The sequence below is a fragment of the Aquila chrysaetos genome, chromosome Z, assembly GCF_900496995.4.
Source record: "Aquila chrysaetos chrysaetos chromosome Z, bAquChr1.4, whole genome shotgun sequence".
Classification (NCBI taxonomy): Eukaryota; Metazoa; Chordata; class Aves; order Accipitriformes; family Accipitridae; genus Aquila; species Aquila chrysaetos.
This window is the reverse complement of record NC_044030.1, coordinates 72811859-72835062: the sequence shown is the minus strand read 5'-3', so window position 1 is coordinate 72835062 and position 23204 is coordinate 72811859. Positions and strand designations below refer to the sequence as shown.

Genomic DNA, 23204 nt, shown 5'->3' with positions numbered 1-23204 from the left:
TCTCTGTTAAGATGTTTATTGGTGTATTACTTTGTTTTGATTAGTGATCATTTAAGCTCCAGGTGCTTTTAAGTCATGGCATTCCATTGCTCTTGGATAGCCAGCTGGCCAGTAGAAACTGTGATTTGTAGAATTGGTTTGGAATCCATTATTGTTTTCTGAAAAAGGAGAAAAAATAGTAAAGAATTGATAGAAAGTAGTAGCTACAACTTATATTTTTTTCAAAATTTAAGTGAAATAATACTCTCATGGCTCACCAAGAACATGATTTCAATGTGTCTCAAATATGACTGTAATGTAAAATAATTCTAATGAAGAATGAATCAAAACACATACTGTGATTTTCAGAAGACTTAAATATCTGACTTCTGCTGGAAAGGTGAGACTCAACATGTCTGAGGTATCAGGAGCCAAAGTTAGGTTAATTTTTTTAACAGAGCTTTTACTATGCCATACCAGAGGAAACATATCTGAATATGTATGTATCATGAATCATCATCATGGTATTTACTGTCATGGCTGAATAGAAACATGTCAATGATACAGTGCACGAATAAAATTAAGCTGCTTATGAGATTTTTTATAAAATAAGACCAACTTCACTGGATCAAGCACAGGCTAACTTGATACTCTGTTTTTAACAAGAGGACAATAGCACCAACCTAAAGAATGTCCAGAAGTAGGGAAACGCATAGAAATACTTGCCCAGAATACGTTCCCTTTCCTGCCAAAATTGATGCTTCAGAGGTTTCCTGAGCAAGCATGATTATCTACATGTTTGAGAACCCTCCATCAGTTTGTGTTGAGGTTTTTAAAATGCATATTTACTTTTGGTATGGCCACTGTGTGAAGGACCAGTCTTCAGTCTATTTTGAATCTGCCACTTGCTAGTTTTGTTTAATTTCCCCTATTTCTTATATTTGTCTTCCTCATATTACTCTCTATTTTCCAGCCCTGTATCATATTCTTCTCTCAATTTTCTCTCTTCCACCTTTGGAGTAACTTAGGGAATAAGTAATTTTGATGGCCTCGAGATGCAGTGCTATACGAAGCAGTTTGTAATTCCCTGATGTAGGGCTAGATGGCCCATGAGTGCTGTTATGTCTTGCTGGCCATGCTTTCTGCAGGGTGCTTCAGAAGTAGAGTATTAGGTGTAGCTGAACTCTACTGAAACTGTGAGAGAGCAGGCATAATAGAAGTCTGATACATATTTTTGGTGCAGGTAGAAGTCATGTTGCAAGATTTACCATCAGGGTGTTTCACTGAGGAAACATTCAAAATCCTTCCCCTATCTTGCCACCTCTTTTCTTCTTGTGGCCTCCCAGAAAAGAAGGAACTTATGGTAACATGTTAAGCATAAAACCAAACACTTCCTCTTGGGCCTGAAAACTCTTACTGTCACATCCAAGTGGCATGCAAGCTTCTTGTTCTCAGCACGTGAAGAAAGTTGACACCACCTTGCCATTTTATGGACCAAAGCATCCATCCTCAAAATCCTGCTTATTTTTTTGTTTTATTTTGCAATATTATACTGAAAACTTAAAAAAATTACAAACCCATGTAGCTAGACATTTTCTTAAACTGTTTTTTTTTCCAAGCTAAAAGTTTCAAAACTGCTGTAACAGTAGCTTTGTTGGATTTAAGCATTCTGTTTATCAAGTAAGAGAATTCAGACTCCCAAACTGACTTTATATTTTGTTTCTGCAAAATACATCTCTTTCCCGCTCCCTAAGACATAATTTTTTTGATGGAGAGTCTGACTGGAGATGAAATCTGGATTTTAAGAGGTGGATTTTCAGTCTGTTCTTATCCAGAATTCCATTTTACTCTTGAGTTCTGTGATATAACATTACTTGTCAAGACATTCAAATACAAATCTCACCATTCACAAATTCAAGTGACAAGGTAGCTGTTTTTAAAAGCTGTATCAAGTCACAGATTTAAATGAAACATGCAAGTGGACTTACCCATCACTTCTTCAACTGTGTCACTGAAATGCTCCAAATATTGGCTGAGCATTTATTCTAAACAGCAGTAACATATTAGTACTTAGAGAGGCTGCTTACCTGTTTTTCAGCAGCATAACTATTTTGCTTCTCCACAGGGCCGTTTTTCAATGCTTTCTCCCTGGCATGGTCTGCCATCAGGTTCTGGTGTAGGATTATTACACTGGCGAGTTCGAGTGCTTTCTCCATTGACGCAGGTGGACCAGGCACTCCAACAGCTCCAGCCTCCATCAGTGACAACTGGTATTAAGACACCATACTAGGATTAGTCCAGCACCTCTCCGTCTTCTGTGCAGTGACAGAGAGATAAATTAGAGCTTTTTACTTGGCACTTTTGAGGGTGGACAAGGTAGACCATGATTCAATTCTTACGTTCTCAGTTGTGGTGACTCTGCAGATCATTGCAGCCTCCAGCATACAACCCATCACACAGATTTGGCTTTTGAAACTGCTCTTGTCAGCAGCACTGCTTAAAAGCCCAGAGGTTTCAACATTTTTGTCACCCTTGGAAGCTGCCCGAGTATCAAGTTCTAAGGCCCATTTTGGGCACCTGTGTTTTAAAAACTTGGACACAGAGAATGAATTTACTGCACAATAAATTTTTTACATGTTGTGGAACTGCATTCATCTCCTTCTTCCCCTTTGTGGACCAATCTGATATTAAGCTAGCACAGTAATTATGAAATGTGATCATGTGTTAGCAAACACAGTGCTTTTGCAGCAAACTGAAGACAAAACAGCTTATGATGTGGTGAGATTGTTTTTGCCTGAAATCAGTTTACCATTACTGCACCATGCTTCAATAATGCTCCTATTTACTTACATGAACTTGGGGTATCGTTCCAAGACACAACAACGTATGTGGGACAATGAACTCTAAATTAGAATGCCCTCTTTATGGGAAGAACACAGTAACTTACGCTAACTTCCACACCATATAACCATGAGGTTTGACAGCAGTAGATATAAGGGAGTACTATGATATCCTTCTGTCCTTATGAAGGCTCATTTTGTCAGGATATTGTTCACAATAACAAATATGCTCATTTTAGTCTGTCTGGGGTATTTACTAACCTTTAACTAATGTAGATTTGGGAATCTGACAAGCAATTCCCTTAAAGTAGCTTGAGCACATGCATGTACAGGCCCCATCTACCAGCACAAGGGTGCCTCCATTTTTGCAGGGTTCACATTTGCACACACTGTATTCGGTAACGTAGTCTTCAATTGCTCTTTCCAAATTTTGTTTCTTTAAATACGCGTTTCTCATCTTAACTGGAACAAGTGTATGTATTGGAGAAGGCTGTAGAAGAAAAAAGCCCATGCATAACAGACTTTCCTGAAGTTCTGAATCCTTTTGATACACCCATCACTCAAGTAAGCATCTGAATAAACTGTCAAGGTTGTGGCAGTGTGCTCCCCCCGCTGCCCCTGCTTAAGCCATAACCAGCAGTGGGGGTTGTGATGGCTGCATCCAGTTTACCCTGGATTTCGGGGGACAGGTGGCAGCATGGTAGCCAAGGGCTGCTTGGAACAGTGACCCAGACGTCTTGCCAGTATGCAAATAAGACTGTAAGTCAATCATCTTACTTTGTAAATAGTGGACAGCCAGCCTGGGGCCCATTGAGCTCTCCTGCACAGCAGCGGGCTGCACGGCAGGATCTCCCCTTGAGTAGGGACACCTCACAAGGTTACTCCTCAAGGTTGAGAGATTTCTTGCCGCAACATATTCTTGGTAAGTGATTAATAGCATGCTAAACTTTGAAATCTTAGCTAAGTGATATAAACGATTGATTGCACATATACAATCCTTTAGACGTAAACCGTTGACCAAGTCTGTGACTAGGAGTGGAACCAGCTTCACCTAGACTCCTCTCTTTGAGAAGGAGTTCAGAAAGCAAGGGCATCCTTTCGAACCTCATGACTCAATGGGACGGTCTCCCTGACAGTTTTGTCTGACCCTGTCCTCTATGCAGTAAATACTCAAACATACCTTGCCATCAAATCTTGTTAAACCACTGTCACATTTACCATTGAACTTTGTTAAGTCACTGTTTTAGATCAATAAAGTACACTGTTGCTTCTCTCTTACAAGTGAAGTGCATGACTCCGTTCGTGACAAAGATGAAGAAAATACCTGCAAGTTCATGTCAAACTTGCAGTCTCACCTCCATCTTAGAACAAAAGCTTTCAAACTGTAAGAGCCACAGCTCTAAAGAAGTTGTACTTACCCGTTGCTGTATCACTACTGGAGCATGAACCAAAGACTTAGCCCACTGTATGTAATCCTCTACATCAACCATTTTGGATCCTCGCAGTAACATTTCTTTTATTTTAACTGAAAAATCAATCGTCCCTCCATCAACTAAGGAGATAACATCATCAATGACAGCGTCATCCTTAAGTTCTGCTGCAGAAAGAAAGAAGAGAGGATGAAGAAAGTTGGATGTCCATGCATCCTGAAGAACAGTCATCTTTTTAGCACAAGTCCATCTCTATAAAGTGACTGTAGAGAGAAGAACCCTTCACTCACTGATTGTGGTGGAATTCAATCTTTCTTTGCTCATACCTCTTATGTGGGAGGAAATCTTCTATTTTGCATTTAAATTAGAAAACCCTATATCTGAAAGGAAAGAAGGGGTAGGGGAAAATGACAGATATCATGGAGATCATAGCTGTTTGATAACAAGCCAAAGATAATATGAGTAATGCTACTGTCTCACATGAGCTGAACCAGAAAAAGGGCAGGAATTAGAATAGTAGGAGGTTTTGCTTTATAACTAAAACACAAGAAGAGAGCACTGAAAAGAATTGCCTCTTCTGTGCTCAGCAGTAAATCTCCTTGCCTTTTGCAATTTTTAGGTCATGTGATAGAAAAGTAATTTCCAGACACACAAAGGAGCAGAGAGGAACAATGACAGGCAGGGGAACACAAGTAGCTTAATAAGAGAAAGGAAGCCCCTGCCTTGATTCCTCCCAGGCCTATCCCAGCAGAGCTATTAGCCCCACAGGATGGGGCTGAGGATGAATGAACAGCAAGATGAGTCAATGGAAAGGCTCTCTGCATGCAAAGAAGGGCATTTTGGGATTGCACAAACTTAAAATACTTAGAGTGTGTTTAGGGGAGTACCATTGAAGAGGTAAGGGAGGGATCAAGGTGGCTTTGGGAGGAATAAGCATGCGAAGGTAGAGGGATAAAGGCAAAAAAGGGGACTGATTGCATATAGAAACGTGGCTGAGCAGTGAGCTTGTCTGCCGCATACTGTCCTTGATCAGTGCAGTCTGTCCTGGCCTACCATTAAATTCCACTTCTAACTATTTTCCTGGGTGAGGGGACTCTATTCCTTGTGCATGTGTGTGTATGGAGATCTGTATGCCAGCAACTAGAATTGGACAACGGCTGATAGGGACCTGGTGTTTGTGGTGCCAGTAACTGGAACGAGTGAGTATACATGTGTCAGTGTGTGATCACTAGCAAATATCAAGCCAGACTAGGAGGTGAATAGGGTAAGTGGCTTGGGAGCCAAGTATCAAAGTGGCTGTTAGTCTGGCCTAGATATCTACATCTCTAGAGTCTAGAGTGAGACAACTGGAGGAGCTGGCTACTGGAGTGACCAGGGTATTTAGGCCAAATACTGGAGAAACCGCAAGGTCTTGAGGTTGACTGACACCTGTTTGCATGTGAGTGTGTGTCTGTGCAGGGCAACTGGAGATAAGATGATCCAAGGACCAATTGCTGGGTAGACTGCGCACCTAGGGCCAGTCACTGGAGGCATCCATAGTGTGTGGGGGGGTGTGTGTGTTGGTGTGCATCAGGTGGTCTGTACCAGCAATGGGACTGGAGCTGTGGTCCTTGGGGTGTTGTATATCTGAGTGCCAGTAACAAGGGAGACTAAGGATCCGGTTGCTGGTTCAGTTGAATGTCTAAGGTTAGCTGCTGGAGGGATCTGTGTTGGCTATGTATGTATATCGAGGAGGGGCTGAAATATCTGACAGTTGTGTTGCCTGCAGAGACTATCAGCTCTCGATGACCCTACTTGAGCAGGGGATTTGGACAAGATGGCCTCCAGAGGACCCTTCCGACATCAACCATTCTGTGATTCTGTGATATTTCACACTAACAGACTTTCACCCTGATCAGATGGAGAGAAGAACAGGATGAAGCCACCGGTGCTGTTTGTATTTGCCTGAGTGCTGTGCTTTTGTCTATATCGATTTGTGTGGCTAGCAATGTGTATATGTATGTATGTGTTATGTAAGTGTGTTTATGTGTGCGTGTACCTACTGGGAACACATGCTCAGCCTGGCTTGGTCTGGGAGCATGGAAGTATGGCAGCCTCACCTCTACTGATCTACCAGTTTTGTCCTTTCCCTAACAGCAATAACTATATTGATTATAAAAAGGGAAGAAATTGTTATCATTCTTCCTTAAGGAAAAGATGTCATGTAAAATACAGATATACTTACACTTGTCCTTCACATGAATCTTTTCACATTTACCACCGTCAATATTAACATTGGCATGTAAGTCTTTATATGCAATATTGACATCTAAGTGGTAGCCGAGGCATCTTTTCACATCTTCTACAGTGATACCTAGAAGTGGAAATAATTAGGTGATTAGAGGGATTGTATGACCATAAATAATGTGATACTATTATTCTTGGAGAATAAATTTCAGGGCTATTGGAGATGTTTATGGCTTTCTTCTTCCCATTTATCTCCCGCGTTTTCCACAAAATGAATGTGAGGATGATTGTATCTGAAGGCCCTGCACAGAGGCAGGTGAGATCTACAGTGATTAGGAAAATACCAAAACCTTCCAAAAACTGATTTCTATTTTCCTTGATCTAGCTAAAAGCAGATGTCCCTCTAGGGACCACTCTTTCCATATATTCTATTGGAATTCTGTCTTTCTCATCTGCTTATCATTTGGTCTTTTTATGTGCTAAATTGTTCAATCCTCCCAGTCTCTCTCCCCCAGCCTCAAACATGTTTCTCCATTCCTTTTCCCCATACAGTTAATTAAGGCCACTAATCTCTTACAAGTGCTCTATTCACACAATTTCTAATCCTCCTCTATCTGCTACTGCCTCCAACACTACTTTTTATTTATTAAACTCAAACATATAATCTGGAACTTCACTTTTGTGTTCAGAAAGAATTTTGCTTAAGATTGGTACATAAAAAAAATCCAGCACCACATTATCCAGGTGCTGAACAGAGTAATAGTGGGATACGTAAGTGACAGCTTTGCCCCATATCCCTTTGCACAGTCTGAATATCTGATAGTAATATTGTTGGTGGTGCTGCATGCATCAGGTACTTATTTTCTGATCTCCAAAATCAGCATAAGAATTACCTTTTCTAACTTTATTCTAGAATGATACTTTTAATGCATCACAAAACCACATATATGTGAACTGCACATGAGGGAGGATTAAATTGCTACTTTCCTATTTTAACCAGGGCAAGGAAAATTCCAGGGTGAATGTTAAAATCTATAAAAACAGTTTCAACACACTCAAGTGTACTGTGTGATTTCTAGGAAGTTCTTCAATTTATTCCTTATTTTTTGCCACCACCATACTCTTAGAGAGATTGTACCCCAAGGAGGTACCAACTAGCAAATTTGATTTAAGGTTTAGGCAGATTTTCTAGGCATTGGGGATCTCTTGTGAATCATGTCACACCAATTAGTATTGCTAACATTCTGAAGAGGTTTGTTTAAGATTTTTTTTCTTAGTTACAGGCTTACTTAAAATACAGACTTCAAATAGTTGTGGAAGTTACAAAGACTGACTCTCATCTCTGTTGAACTCATGCAATTCTGTAATGTCACTGGTGTGCCACAAGCAGCACACACTGAAATGTGCTGTTCTCTGTAGTGCTTCATATACACAAATCTATCCTCATACTTCTCTTTGCATGACTGGAGACTTGGTGATAATCTGCATAACACAGCAAGGCCAGCAGAATGCATACCTATTCGAGACATAGCGTAATTATCCAGCACGTACACAAGTTCATATTTTCCTCCTACAGTTCCAGAGACTGCATAGTGAGTTCCATAATCTTCTAGGAATTTGAAATATTCCCCCTTATCATATTCAGCAGGCAGCAAGTTTAGATCATCAAGGAAACTATCTGTGAGACGGACATCACGACTCCTCATTTGGAATCTTCCCAGCTGAATCTTTCCTTTTACATGCAGAAAGGTTTGGTTCTAAATGCAGGGGGAAGAAAGCAGATGAAAGTGTCATTATGGTATGAAGCACAGCAGGAAAATCTGTTCTATTTTGCTTACAGGGAAACACAGCACCATTAAACATGGCATTCAATATAGCATTTTGGAACAGGGACAAATTTGTTCAAATTGAAATTTCTCCAATTTAAACTGAGGAAGCTGCAAGAGATTTAGATAATTTCAGTTCTTTCAGTTTTGCAGAACTCTCCCCTTACTAATTTCAGCAAGCCCTTTGTGATCTATTTGACAGCAAGGACTTCTCTTTAAGTACAATATCTACCAAAAGTGCCTCTCTGACTTTCCTAACATTGAAAAGTAATTCCATATGGTTTGCTAGATAACAGAAGCTGCCCACTGAGGTCAGCTGGAGTTTTGTCTTTGTTTATAGTCAGAGCAGAACTAAGTTCTCTCTTTTATTGGATCACTTCTCTGTTATTAGACTGTCAGGAGGAACAGCACAGCTCCAATTAAAAACAAAAAACCCCAAATAACATTGTAAAATGAAAATTAATTAGGAAAAAATTCCTTTGAGGCCTTTGACCCATACAGACATACTAATTCTAGATTTAGTGACTGATATTTTCATAAATTACACTGCAGATGGTTTTATATCATAATCTAATCTAGGACCTAGCTGCTGCCCGTAACACATGACATCTTGTGAAATAGTTGCACTTAAGACTCTAAGCAAACACATGCCTTCCAAACCCCATTATTATCTGCAGTACTTATGTGACTCCCTTAACAGTAGTGCCTAATAGGAGGTATGTAGAAGGGATTTTGCAACTGGCCATCACATTAGTTGGCACTATTTAAAGAATCTTAAACTGCTGACTAGGATGCTGCTTAGGACTGGCAGAAATCTTCAGGCATCTAAATCTCTGTGAAGAAATTTTTGTAGGTGGAAATATTCCCACCATCCAGCATGTACAAAATCCCTTACCCTCCGGGCTTCTCCTGGCTTTAACTTGCAGGTGAGCCCTGGAGGGTTCTTGACCAGGGACTGCCACTACAGCAATGTGAGTTTACGGTGATAGACCTCTACCAGTGACAGATCACAACTGATTTTCTGAACTCATTTCCAAGCAAGAATTTGAGGCCAAAACTCCTATCACAAGCCACTAGACTATGAGCAGCCTGTAAGACACCCTGAGCTACTGAACTTGATCTTTTAGGTCTGTGGAGATGAATGCTTTGAGATTTAAATAGTCCGTTTCCATCCCAAGAAAACTCATACCAATACAAAGTCAGTGCTGTATGTCAGCTTCTCTTCATAGTACAGACCTTTCTCTTCAGCATTATTTTAATTAATCAGTTATAAAAGTTATCTTAGTTTTCCTTTATATCCATTTGATCTCCAGTGCTCTGAAGGGGTCCTGGACAACAAGGCTGACAAGAAACTTGAAAGATTTAATTAGTTGAGGCAGATATATTCTTCTTTGCATGTGGTGCATTTCAGCAATATGGAGTTGACGTACCTTGTACATGACGGCATGTCGCGATCACAGACTTCGGTGTATACGGTGGGAAAGGGTATATGACCTGGGTGGTTAATTCCACTAGCACCCAGCTGCTGGATTAGGCCACAGTGTCTAGCATGTCTAGTATCACTTTTTGTGGTCTCTTTTTGACCTCATTAGATGCTAAGGTTACTTCTTTACTAGTAAATAAAATGGGATAGGGCCTTTCCTCTGTCTCAAAGGACAGGTAGAGAGGTATGGCTTGTGTGCAATTCCAAAATAGGCTTGCTTCCTCCAGACTGCCTACTGGGAACATTCCCTTCAAACACGCTGCAGGGGACCACAGGACGGGCATTTCTTATGAGAACAGGAGAGCTGGCACATACCAAAATCATGGTAGTGTGCCAGTAAAACTGTGGATTATCGTGTGCCAGTGCTAATGCCCGTGCCTCTTAGCCCAAGGTAGTTTATTACTACAGATATACCTGAATGGCTGAGATCTGACCTTTCAGTTATTATTCTACATCTATTTTGTCTTTACCTAGCATGGGCCTGCTCAGTGGCAATTTCTATCCCAGGACTTGACCTAATCTGCCCACACTGCACTAGATCAGAGCTGCTCTCTAATCAAGATAAGATCAGAGATATTTGGCCTTTTCTCACAATCAAGCCCATGTTGAAGATGAGGGTGGTTGCTAGTCAAGGGTAAACAGTGGGAAAATTAATCTAGATTTGGTTACTCTTTGGCCACATCTGAAATCTTAACCCTAGTATTACCAGTATTTCTCTTTTTTTGTGAATAAATGGCAGAAAAGCAGCAGGCAACTCAAATACTTAGAAAGATTAATATTGTGTTATTCTAACACTGTGTAAATTTTACTGTTTGTAAAATAGTTACATGAAACTCTTTAGTTTGATTAAACTTACCCTTTCTGTGGAGCTTTTCAGGATAGAGCTTAAACTTGAATTCTTGTTATAGTGATACTTGAACTTTTGTTCTGATCCATTTTTGTTACTCTTCCTTCAGTAGGTGTGTATTTCAGAGACAGGTCAGCATTAAAGTGTTTTTGTTTTTCTATATAAACTTCCCGTAACATTTTTACACGGTCATGGTAGAACACAGATGTGAAGGTTTTGTCTGCTTTTGTCTTAGAAAAGATAATGAAAAGGTTGTATGAGAAAACAAAACAGGCAGTAATAGAAAAATCTACACAGCACTTTAAAGTGGTATGTTTTACATAGTGTAGCAATACATTTTCTTACAGCTCTTTTTTCTTTTAAAAGAAAATAAGTGGAAATACCACCCCTTCCCCAAATCACCTCATCTGGGTCAGCTCAGTCATTCAAAACTAAACAGAAAACTTCAGAGTCAATACTTCAGTGAGTGCTAAATCTCAGCATGTAACATTTTCAAAGTAATTTATGTGTGTCAACAGTTCCTTTACATGTAAGGAGCAGTAGTCTCCGTATCCTTCCTAGAATGCAAACAAGATTTGCTAATAAGTTCTGACATCTGAAATGAATCAAAATTATGATTTTGCTTTCTTTTCTTATAGCAGGCAATAGCTAATTCAGAATACCCATTTCAGTGTTGTTTATTTTTGTATACTTTAACAGAACATAAGAGTTCTAGTAACTGAAAATGGTTATGCATCAAAATAAAAAATGAACAATGATGTCTGGGTCAGATATAATCATTTTGGGCAGGATCTGGTTTAAATTGTCATTGTTCTATGGAGTTCCTACTTACAGTGATAGGCAAAGCATTTGGTAAGCAAAATACTGCTTTGATTTCTGAAAGGCATCTGACATTGATGTTTCTAAGATCGTTAACATTTTTGGTGTTCATACCTCACTGGAAGTCATAGACTGAATCTCAAAAGCCTATAAGATTTTTTTTTTCAGTGGGACAGAGAAGGTCATCACTCATTAGAAAGCCTAAGCAGGACCAGAGTACCATAATATTATTCCTGCGTTTTTATCAGTGTCTTTTGTGTGTCCTTGAGAAAGTAGCTTGTTTGCTGCTCTACCCAGTAAAAGTTAGGTATCATATTCCTTTCTGTACTTCTCCTGTTCATCTCATCCACTCACATTGTAAACATTCCAGAAAGATAGTTTCATTTACTGGGCATGGGTGCAGCAATGAACATGTGGGAATTTATCTGGCACAACTGAGCTTAACTGCTAAAGCAAATGATAATATAGCCTGTTTCCCTCTGGACTTTATCAAAACCTTGACGCTAAAAAACTGCTGCTGCCTGACTCAAGAGATATGCAGAGTCTTCCAAGAGGATGTCAGGATTCATCATTCACTTAAACACATCCTAGTTCGTACAGAAGGACTTAGACTTACATCGTAATTGAGAACACCCACGTTCCATGGCTTGCGGTAGTATGTCCGTGTGTTTCCATCACGCACCCTTTCACAAAGACCATTGAAAAAGTCATTGTCAAATGGGCTGGCCATTGGCTGCATTCCTAGAATATTGATTCTACAAGAGAAATACAGGAGATGTTACACTTCAGGAAAGGAGGTGTCAGCACCCATAGCCTGTAGACAATGATGTTATGACTGGAAAAGACAGATTCTGTAAGAGATGGAGATTCTAACTGTGGAACTGAATCTTGCTTCATCCACAGCAGCATGAGCATGCCTCATCTCTTGTGGTCTTCTTATATGTGTAATGGAGACAACCATACCTCTTTTGTAAAGCACTTTAAGGGCCACGTATGAAAAATAAACAAATAAAAGTAGATATTAAACATCAAACACAGTGAGAACTTTAGGAATAAAAGGGTGTAAAAGCCATTTCTTCTTGACCAATGTATCTGTAAGGAAGCATACCTTATAGGTTTGAAGGGGACATCTCAACAGCTACTTTTAACCTGTTTTTTTTTCCATATCTTATATTAGTTTTTTTGCTGGTAGGAACTTTGGTATCAAGTGTATACAAGATCCCTCAAATATGTAGAAGGAATATACAGCTACTCCTAGCATTGTCTTTTCTACCAGGGTGTGACCTGGTGGAGTAATAGAATTCCCTGGAGCAGAGGAGAGGAAATCTGAACCACTACAAATCCAGAAAAGCTGGCATATCGGCTCCATAGCTCTATGCATTTATCTACAAATGTAAAAGAGATACTTTGAAAAATAACTGCTCCTTGAAGGATTCTATATCCCTTTTTTGCCTTCCTGTGTCTGTTTCAAAGATTTGAATTTTTTCAGCATTTCCAATATTTATGTCTGATACATGTCCATATACCTATCTCAGTGCAGAAAGTGGTTATCAATTCATCAAAGTTGCCAGCATCACTACTGCACATCTGTACATTTTCTCATGGAAGATTTTAGTAATGGATTATAATAGAAATAATAAAGAAGCTACTTCTAAAAATGCTTAAGTACCTGGCTTACTTCCCCATGCTACAAGAGCAGCGTTTTTCCTCTTGTGCAGTAATACCATTATCAAAATTAAATGAAAAGGATGTATCCTTTTCATTTAAACACAAGGTGGTGCTCTAGTATACTTTTATTTTCATTTGTCCAGTTTGGATAGCTGCCTTCTAACTCGATTTGTAGATAAACAATGTGTCACACTTTTTGTTTGAAAAGAAAGAAATCCAGCAGAGTATGAGAATAGAAAGATTAATTTTTGACTTAGATTAATGAGGAAAACTCCTGTGAACAACGAAGATCTGGGAAGTGGAGAATGCAATACTGGAAAAAAGCTGCAGGCAGAGTGTTGCAGTAAGTCATCCCATTGTATAAATAATCAAGATACATCTTCTCCCTTTTAGACAGGCATGTTAGTAAAGTAATTGGGAATGACTGATTCGTTATGAAATATCACTTGAAACATATCTATAAGCTTTAGATTTAAATAATAAATATTGTAAGTATATTCATGTAATCCATTCATGATTCTGGGTATTAACATAATAATTGATTTATACTGTCTGTAGAAATATTTTGTCTTCTGCAAGTATACAAAATAAAACAGTAGTTAGGTGTTCTTCCAAAAGCTACATAGCATTTCTGAATACAAATGTGAACACAATTCAGATTCCACTTTTGGGAATGTCAGCTTGCCCCAGTGCTTTCAGCTGGCTTTGGAGACAGTCCTAGACTCTTCACAAGGCCCAGTAGTACTTTTTCATTCATTACATACCCTTGCCCTGCGGTCCTGCCAATTTCAGACACATCAATATCATGGTTATGGCATGGTGATCGTGGGTTGGATTCACAGTTATCTTCATCAGAAAAGTCTCCACAGTCATTATCTGCATTACACACAAGTCGTCGCTTTATACATCGACCTAATCAAAGAATAAAACATTGAATGAATGCTTTTTTTTCCAAGATGGACTTTAAATGACACCCCCAGCTACTCTTTATTGAGATCTTCCTCTTCGTATAGTTCTATTATTGCCAGGAGCAATTCGAGTACTACACCCTGCCTCTTTCAAATGAGAAAACCTAATACTACTATATTTATTTATGAGTTTACTAGGATGGCTAAGGAAAGTAAGTGACAGGAGAACTACTGTCATTTGCAGAAATTTGTTACTCCCTATGATTTTTTCTATATTAACCTTTGATTATTAGTGTTGGGGTTTTTTAAACTTGTATTAAGAGAATACAGGAATATATTAATTCAATATCAACAAAGAATTATTTCTAAATTGTTTAAATTGTTGCCATTGGGCTATATTATTTGGACACTCTAGTGTCCAAAACTATAGCGATTTGTGTTCTAAAGCAACAGTGAAGTAGTAATTCTCCTGAGGTTGCGTATTACAGGTTTTACAAAGACTGATTTCTTTCTACAGGAGTTAAAGATTTTGGGTAAATTTAGCCCTAGCATAATAGAACAACACTTGCTGGTATCAACTGCTTTACCTGTAAGTGCCACACAATGGCTGTGAACTAGTAGTTAAACACATACTTTCTAATTTTTCTTTCTCTACTTGCACATCACAGTATCAGAGATAAAGACAATACTGACAATGGCTTGGGACTCAAAATTCACTTACCGTCTTTCCTTTTCTGTTTTGACTAGCTTTATTACCATGAAATTTTCCTATTTTATTTTGATTAATGATGAATCTTGAACATTACGTTCATTCATATACCATGCACATATCACTTTACAAATTTACATCTTACTTTGGATCTAGAGGCATTCTGGTCTCCAGCTAGCATCTATCATACATACCACTTCGGTCAGTAAAACTCCCTATCCTTTTTGTTAAAATTCCTTCTGTCCTAGTTTTATCCAATGATTTTTCATAACACAGTGGTTCTGTAGCAGGTGGAGCAGTTATGCTAGGAGAAAGAACACTCATAGTATGGTCAACTTTTAACTGTGGAGTAGAAATTACAGGAGAAGAATTTAAACTAGATGTAAATTGTAATGGGAGATGAGAAGAATGTACCCATTCTCAAGCATTGCTCATGCTGGGGTGTTGGTGTTGTGGCTTTGCAACCCACCTGTCTACACACTGGGGATAAGGCACTGCTTCAGGAAATGATCCCCAACTAGAAAAGCACTGAAGTGTATCTCTCTTTTTGTGTATATATTTTGTCTTCAAGGGAAACTGATTTAACTTCACAGAACTAAGTAAATGTGGTTTCCTGAGTTACTGCATACTCGCTGTGGCACAAAACCAAAACCTACCAGAATTGCATTCAAAGTCAGTACCACAGTCTTGTTCTGGTTCTTCAGGACAGACTTGGCTGGTTTTACAGCTTTGTGTATCTCCTAAGGTCTCCAGGCATGGTCTTCCATCAAACTGTCCGAATCTTTCAATACGTCTAGAGCGAAACTTGAAGGATAAATAACACTATTAACATTGTTTAGAGAGAAAAGAGAACTACCAGAACTGAAGGATTTCCAGCTTAACTTAGAACTTTTCAAGATGAAGCATCTTTGGCGAAATCTTTTGTTGAAAATGCATAGGCACAGCTTGTGGTATAAAAGTGTACAGGAACACTGAATTAATAATAATGTCTTAGCAAGTATGTAGAGATGCTTATTTTTCACTATGTAGTTCATTTCACTATTTTCAATCCAGAGAGGAAATGCATCATATATATTTTGTATGCTTTCAAATCTTTCATTTTTTTGAAGTCTCATAAGAAGAAATCCCCTAAGAAAATAAAAATCTGCTTTTGAAAAAAAATTGCTTTTTATTTAAGGAGGGAAAATGTGTTGAAAAATAATGTTCTTAATAGAAACATCCACATGGCCAAAATAGATAATTTCTATCAACAAAACATTTTGAATGAGAACACTTGACCAGTTTTGGTCATCTGGGTGTAGTCTTCTCTTACTCCTATGGCATCAGATCTGAAATGATCAAATCATGAACATACAATATTAAGAGTTGCAATCTGATATTGTCCCATAACCAAAAAGCAGACAGATGATGTCCCTTTGGTTGTGGCTTTGGACCAAAGACTTCCAACTGTAGCTTACCCTTTGATAGGTGCAGGGGTCACAGGGCCCCCATGCATTCCAGCTGCTCAGCTTACAATCTATTGGAGATGGAGCATTCAGTTCTCTTGTTCCCCTGTGGAAAGCTTTTTCTGAAGAGCTGTGAAACAAAACATTCTGGTACAGTCCTGGGCAGTACTCTAAAATCACATGTCAGTTTGTGTTTAAGCATAGACCAATTTTGGATTTTGGAAGCATCTTCAAGCCACTTTCTGCTTCATTTTCATAGCAGTACTTGGTACTTAGATGTATAAAGAGCTCCCTAATCTTAAATTCTTTGGTGGTTTAAAATTACATTAAAAAAATTTTGAAGACTTAATAAGCCAGATCTTTTCCCCTTTTTTAGATCTTTGTGTGTACTCCTGCTTTTTTGGTGGGTCATGTTATTGGAGGATCAAACAATAATACACAGAAAACATCTGCAGTTCCCCTATTCAGACAGTGGCTGTGTTTCCCATATTTAAAGCTGAAGACAAAGGCACAGCAGCACATCTCAAGTAGACGTAGCAATTCAGTACATCTTTGTGATTTTTGAGCTTATTAACTTTAATGGGGTTGCCCTAATTCTAGATAAAAGTTTAAATGCTTTCCTGAGTTGAAAGAAGGCTCATAAATAAAGGTATTATTTGCCAATAGGCTAACTTTTATAGTTGGAAAAAACAGGCAAGTGTTTAGCTATCTAAGTATTCTTCAGCTTGCCAAGTTGAATACTTTGCCAGTTAAGTCTATATTTTCTAAAGTGACTCTTCATTTTGGTGCCAGTTTTAAATACCATGAAACTCCTGGCTCTCAGTAAGTGAAATGCCATCACTTCATAGAAATTGAGTTTCTTTAAAGCACCCACAGTTCAACATTAAAAACTGATACACCGTAAAATGACTTGTTAATTTTAAAAACCAAGGCCAATAGTTTACTGGCGACCTTCTCTTCACAGGTAACAATGCTGGAAAGCAAAGGAATGGAGGAGCACTGAAGTCTGACTTGCCTGGTTTGCTCTCTGTAATTTATTACAATTTGGCCTTACATGCCAAGTATTCATCCACCACGAAGCAATTCTCTCTCTGCACCTCTCCAGGTTAATGCTATTGCCTCTGCTCTGCAATGGGACCTTCTTTGCTGAGCCCAGCTAGTTGGCACTTGTAAGAGACTGAAAGAGTTAATGTCTCAAACATTGTGGTGGGGCAAGTTCTGCTTAATGACGAACTTTGCATAACAATGAACCCTGCCTAGCAAGGAACCACAGGTGAAAAGAAGCAGATCAGCACAGATCAGCACAGGACATCAGCAACAGGATGGGGAGGGCAGGCTGGAGGGTGCGCAGCTCCCTGTTCTGAGGCGCTGAGTGGGGCAGCTCACCATGCATGGCCAAAGATCAAACAGTGGTCATGTCTGCAGGGAAGGAGAAGTTCCTCCCCAAATGACCCCCAAGCCCACCGAACCAATTCTCGAAGGTTACACCTAATTAGCCTAATGAGTTTGAGTGCTCGCCCGAAGGAGGGGCAAGGAGATGATAAAAGGACACAAACTGAAGCCCCATGTGTGCCCCCCCTCCAGAACTGGACCCCTCAGCTGGTAGGACCAGTGCTGGACACAGGACTGGTGAAATCTTTCTCTTTTCTTTTCCTCTCTCTGTCTCGCTCTCTCTTTCTCTCTCCTTTTCCACAATCCCTACATCTCATCCCTTTAAGATGTAAACCGTTGACCAAGTCTGGGACTAGGAGTGGATCCAGCCACCCCTGGGCTCTTCTCTAAGAAGGAGTCTAGAAAGCAAGGGGGTCTGCTCTGAACCTCGTGACCCAACAGGAGGGATCTCCTTCTTCCCTGAATTGATGTATATGGTTACCACGGGTTACACGGGTCACTGAGGTTGCTCCATGCCAATTCCTGTTAAAAGAGAATCCCCATCACCTGCTGTTAATGCCTTCAAAGTTCAGTTTGCTTCTGCTGTGAATAAAATGTTTTAACTGATCATTTGGTGTCCTTTCACCTTAATTTAGCCTGAGGGAGTTCTGAATTCACCAGGACCCCTACCTGGTCTGTCCAGCCTGGGTCGTGACTTTTTTTGGTGTAGTTGGCAGAACTCCCTCTGTGTTGCTAAAGCGATCATTGGGACTAGGTCATTACTGTGGCCCTTCTCTGAGAGGAATCATACACAAGGGGAGATAGTACTCAGAGGACTTAATAAAAAGGATCTGATCTCATTACAGTCTCCCTGGGAGGTCCAACTGTAGAGATAGTCCTCAGAGGACTTAATAAAGTGTTATGATCCCTGTAACTGTGTGTTCATTATGGCCTCCCTGGGAGGTCAGACCATAGACTGCACCCGTCGCCTCGAAAGAATAGATGGCTACAATGCCCAGCCATCTTCCCCTGCTACGACTTGGGCCCATAACAATTGGCACGATCCACAATAGCAGACAGAATTTTCATTTTGGCTAAAGAACGAAGGGTGAAGCAAGGAAAAGGGAGGGCATAGGTTTGTCCAGTTTTAGGCGCCGCTTAGTGGCAGCACAACAGGACAAATGTGTGGCCTGAGAAAGAGAAGGGGACATGATAAAATCCCTTCAAGAGTCAGTGAAGGCTTTGCAGGAGCAATTGGAAAATGAGAAGAGGAACTTCTCTGACCAACTCACCACCGAGCAAGTGGCTAACCAGAGACTACATACTGCTTTGAGGCTCTGGAGTGGGAAAGGGTATTAAGAGAGCAATTAGATGGAACTGACTCCCAGATCACTGTAGAAAATGTGGGTGCTGACTCTGATGGGGAAAAGGAATCGAAAGCATACCCTTTTGAAGACCTAGGACGTATAAGGGAAAATATTTTCACTTGGGACAGGGGAATCAGTGATGAGACCCTTGATTAAGACCAAGACTGTGGACGGTGGTCGAGGAGGACCCCAACAAGTTACCACCTGCATCATCCCCTATTCCCCCACCGATTTCACCAAAATTCAGGAAAAATATTTCCGAGGGACCCTGAGAAACAGAAACTGAATATGTGTGGAGAGTATCCCTTGCCAGGGGCGACTGCAACCTCCTAAGTGAGGATGAGGCAAGAGGATGTTGGGGTCTAGGGGTTTTCCTAACTACAAATGACAATACAGAGCCGTGGCCCCTGACCCAAAGAGCAGCATATGGGCAGGTGGATTGGACCCTGTGGAGACAGGAGACCCCTTCTCAAAATGCCTACAGTGGGTCACATTTTAGAGAGCGTACAAAAAGCTGCGTGTCTCCAGGTGATGCATGATCAATTCCTGGTTCTGCAACAGCCCTCTCCCATGCAACATGTGGCAGACTCCGAAAGGTTGCATCCTCTTATAAGGGGATTGCTGGATGCTTTGGAATTATATGCCGTGCAATTACAAGATCGCTTAAGAGCACCCCAACCCCGAAGAAGGGGAGGTCCACCAGAGATGACATGGGGAGAAGTAGCACAGGAGTTGATTAATTGTGGGAGACGAATGGGGTTCACCACTCTGGGAGAGACAAAATCCAAAGCAGACCTTAGGAGGGTGGAAGGGAATGGAAAAACAAAAGCCAGGTCCACACACAATTCTTGATCCCCTCCTCCAGGCAGACCAACACGGCCTTCCAATAATAAAAGATATGCACTGTGGATGGAGTGTATCTCAAAGGGAATCCCCAGGGAGGTGATGAACAGGTTGCCCACTCCCAACCTTGAAGATCTTATGAAAGGCTGGGACAAAATAAAAGGGGCCCTATATCCCTCAAACTTCAAAGACCCCTCTCCCCCATCTGAGGAACCCAGAAACATAACCCTGCCTGCTCCTCAGGAGGCTAAATTGATTGATTCGGACGTCCCTGAGTAAAGAAACCCCCTCTGCCATCCCCAACAAGTGAGCCGGGGGACGGCCAGTGGGACCATTTGAGAAGGCTCCCAGAAAGCGATAAAGGGGACCTGTTAATTACTTTTCCCCTAGGCCCCTTTAAGACCCCAGTCATGTTTTTGCTAGATACAGGTGCTCAGGTGTTGGAACTCCAAATGGATGTTGCCAATCGTAATTGCACAGTCGCTGACAAAAAACAAATTTCGGTAACAGACATTTTTGGAAACTCTCAGCTCCAGGCAACTGCCTGGGTCAAGTGTTGGTTGCCAGGAGAAGAGACTGCAACAGAAACTATAATGATATTGGGACACCTACCCAACAAACATTTTGGGGCTTGACTTATTGAAAGGAAGAGCATGGATAGACTCCAAGGGGAAGGAATGGAAGTTTGGACTCCCTGCAGCTTCAATGAGGCTTTTGCAGTTGGTGCCTGCACTCCCACCTTCAAAAATACTCAATGTGAAATCTTATGACTTGCCATTAGGGGCGAGAGAGGGGATTGCCCCTGTAATAACTGAGCTACGGGAACAGGGAATAATTGTCCCAACCTACTCACCTTACAATTCTCCATTGTGGCCAGTCTGCAAACCAAGTGGAAAATGGCGGTTAATAATCGACTATCAGCGCTTGAATGCTAATACACATCCCTTAAGAGCTGCAATGCCTAACATGGCCAAGCTGATTGCAACAATACAAGAACAAGCCCACCAGATCCTAGCCACCATTGATGTAAAAGATATGTTCTTTATGGTCCCTATGGAGGAAGCCGATAGGGACCGCTTCACTTTTACTTGGGAAGGGATACAATTCACTTTTATACATCTCCCCCAGGGATATCGGCACTCGCCAATAATTGCTTATTATGGATTGGCTCAAGAGCTCACTAAAATTACTCCTGCAGAAGGGGTTAAAGTATACCAGTATATTGATGATGTATTAATTGGTGGTCCTGATACCAAGGTAGAGGGACAGACCCAAACAGAGATAATTGCTCACCTAGAAAAATTAGGACTTCAAGTTCCAAACAAAAAGATACAACTCCCATCTTCTGAAGTGAAGTTCTTGGGTATCTGGTGGAGGGGTGGGACAGTGTGCATTCCCCACAAAACCTTGACCACCCTTGAACTAGTGAAAATGCCTGCAAATAAGAAAGAACTCCAACACGCCTAAGGCGTGTTGGTATTTTGGAAGAAACACATCCCTGACTTCTCTATCATAGCCCAACCCCTGTGTAATATAACACACAAAAGGGTCTCTTGGGATTGGACCCTGGTCCACAAAGAAGCCTTAAAATTGCTAATTTTCGAAGCTGGGGTGTACCAGGCCTTTGGGCCCATTCATCCAACAGACCCACTCTGCATTGAATGGGATTTTGCGATCCATGGGCTATCAATACACATGTGGCAGCGTGGACCTGAAGGTCTGACTTGGCCTATCAGATTCTATTCAAGTAGCTTTAAAGATGCAGAGAAACGATACTCAGTTTGGGAAAAGGGCCTCTTTGTGGTCAACCTAGCTTTGCAAGAGGTGGAAAAAATTATACGGCAGCAACCAGTTAACCTGAGAGGGCCCTTTAAGGTTTTAAAACTAATATTGATGGGAACCCCACCCCCTGTAGGAGTCGCACAGCAAGAAACCATCAGGTTATGGTATGTACAGCTAGATCATTATTATCACACATGCCAAATAGAAGAGGGAGGGCCTAAAACACTCCAAATACAAGAACTGTCTGAGACAAAATTAACTCAAGAACTTCCTCCCTCGTATATAAAACTTGCCCCTCCATTCGAATCTCATCTAAAAAATGTGTGGTTCACTGACGCATCTTCTAAAAGAGAGGAACAGATCTGGAAGCACCGAGCAGTAGCCCTGCATGTTAACTCAGGGGACCAAATCATAACAGTAGGTGAGGGAAGTGCCCAGGTAGGGGAAGTGATAGCGGTTTGGAATGTGGTAAAAAGAGAAGCTGAAAATGGATAACCAGTATTTGTTTATACAGTTTCGTATGCAGTGTTTAACAGGTGCACTGAGTGGCTCCCTTTCTGGGAACAGAATCAGTGGGAGGTTTAGCAGGTACCTGCGTGGCAAAGAGAAAAATGGGAGGAGATTTTGAATATCACCAAATGGGGAGCTTTCTTGGTGGGATGGCTAGTCACACACCAAGGGGGGAATCACCCAGCACACATCTGGAATGGGTAGACTTTCTAACTCGCTTAGCTGCGATGGCAGCCAGGAGCCGAAGAAGAGTGGGGACACCTGTTAGAGTGGTTACATGTGAAGCGTGGTGATTCAGGGGTTGATGATCTTTTCAAAGAAGCCAGTGGCAGAGGTTGGCCAGTTACTCAGGAATTGTGTAATATGATCATTTCTGCTTGTAGTCAGTGCCTGACTGGGCTAGAAAGACATCCCTTATGAGAACCCCCTCTCCACCTAAGAGACGGAAAGGGACTCTGGGAGACTTGGCAAATTGATTATATAGGGCCCTTCAAGAAGTCAGATGGGAAGCAATATGTTCTTGTCAGGGTGGAAGTGGTGTCGGGACTTACCCAAGTGGCAGCTGTTGCAAGAGCAACTGGGGACAACACAGTGAAAGGATTAAAGCTATGGTTCACTTATCTGCCTAAACCCCAGTTGATCCAACCAGACAAGGGTAGCCACTTTACTGCCGGGGTGGTGCAGGAATGGGCAAAAGGTGAAGGAATACAGTGGGTATTTCACACCCCCTACTACCCTCAAGCTAATGGGATAGTGGAGAGGACAAATAGGTTGCTAAAGTGTGTCCTTAGGCCCCATGATTCCAGATGATGCCCATGGCTCCCTGATGCTGTAGGAAAGGTGAACAGTCACTGGGAAGAAAATGGATGTCTCAAGCTCACTGCATTTTGCCTCAACCCCCCCTCTCTACTCCCAGAGGAAAGGGAAACAAAAGACCCGGTAAAATCCTTATACTACCCAGGACAACCCATTCTGGTGGACCTCTCAACAGTAGGAGAGGTGCCTCGGACCCTTAAAACCCCTTTGAATTTGTATGCGTGGATAGCAACCAATGCACATGGAAAAGACCACCGAATCCACACATGATGGATAATACCCTCGTTTTAATCTATGTATGCTTTATTTATATTTGCACTTTGTAGAACAAAAGA

General features: G+C 41.0%; 1 protein-coding gene across 1 annotated transcript in view; it reads right to left on the bottom strand.

The window, feature by feature from the left end:
• The window catches only part of C9 (complement C9), a 29346-nt gene continuing 6142 nt past the window's right edge, over positions 1-23204 (bottom strand). The window contains 12 exon segments of the mRNA XM_030005294.2: positions 1-158; positions 2067-2246; positions 3081-3309; positions 4238-4416; positions 6474-6602; positions 7992-8232; positions 10641-10706; positions 10709-10861; positions 12067-12205; positions 13883-14030; positions 15392-15539; positions 16193-16310. Coding sequence (XP_029861154.1) covers positions 2086-2246; positions 3081-3309; positions 4238-4416; positions 6474-6602; positions 7992-8232; positions 10641-10706; positions 10709-10861; positions 12067-12205; positions 13883-14030; positions 15392-15539; positions 16193-16310 — 1711 coding nt within the window. The 3' untranslated portion in view covers positions 1-158; positions 2067-2085.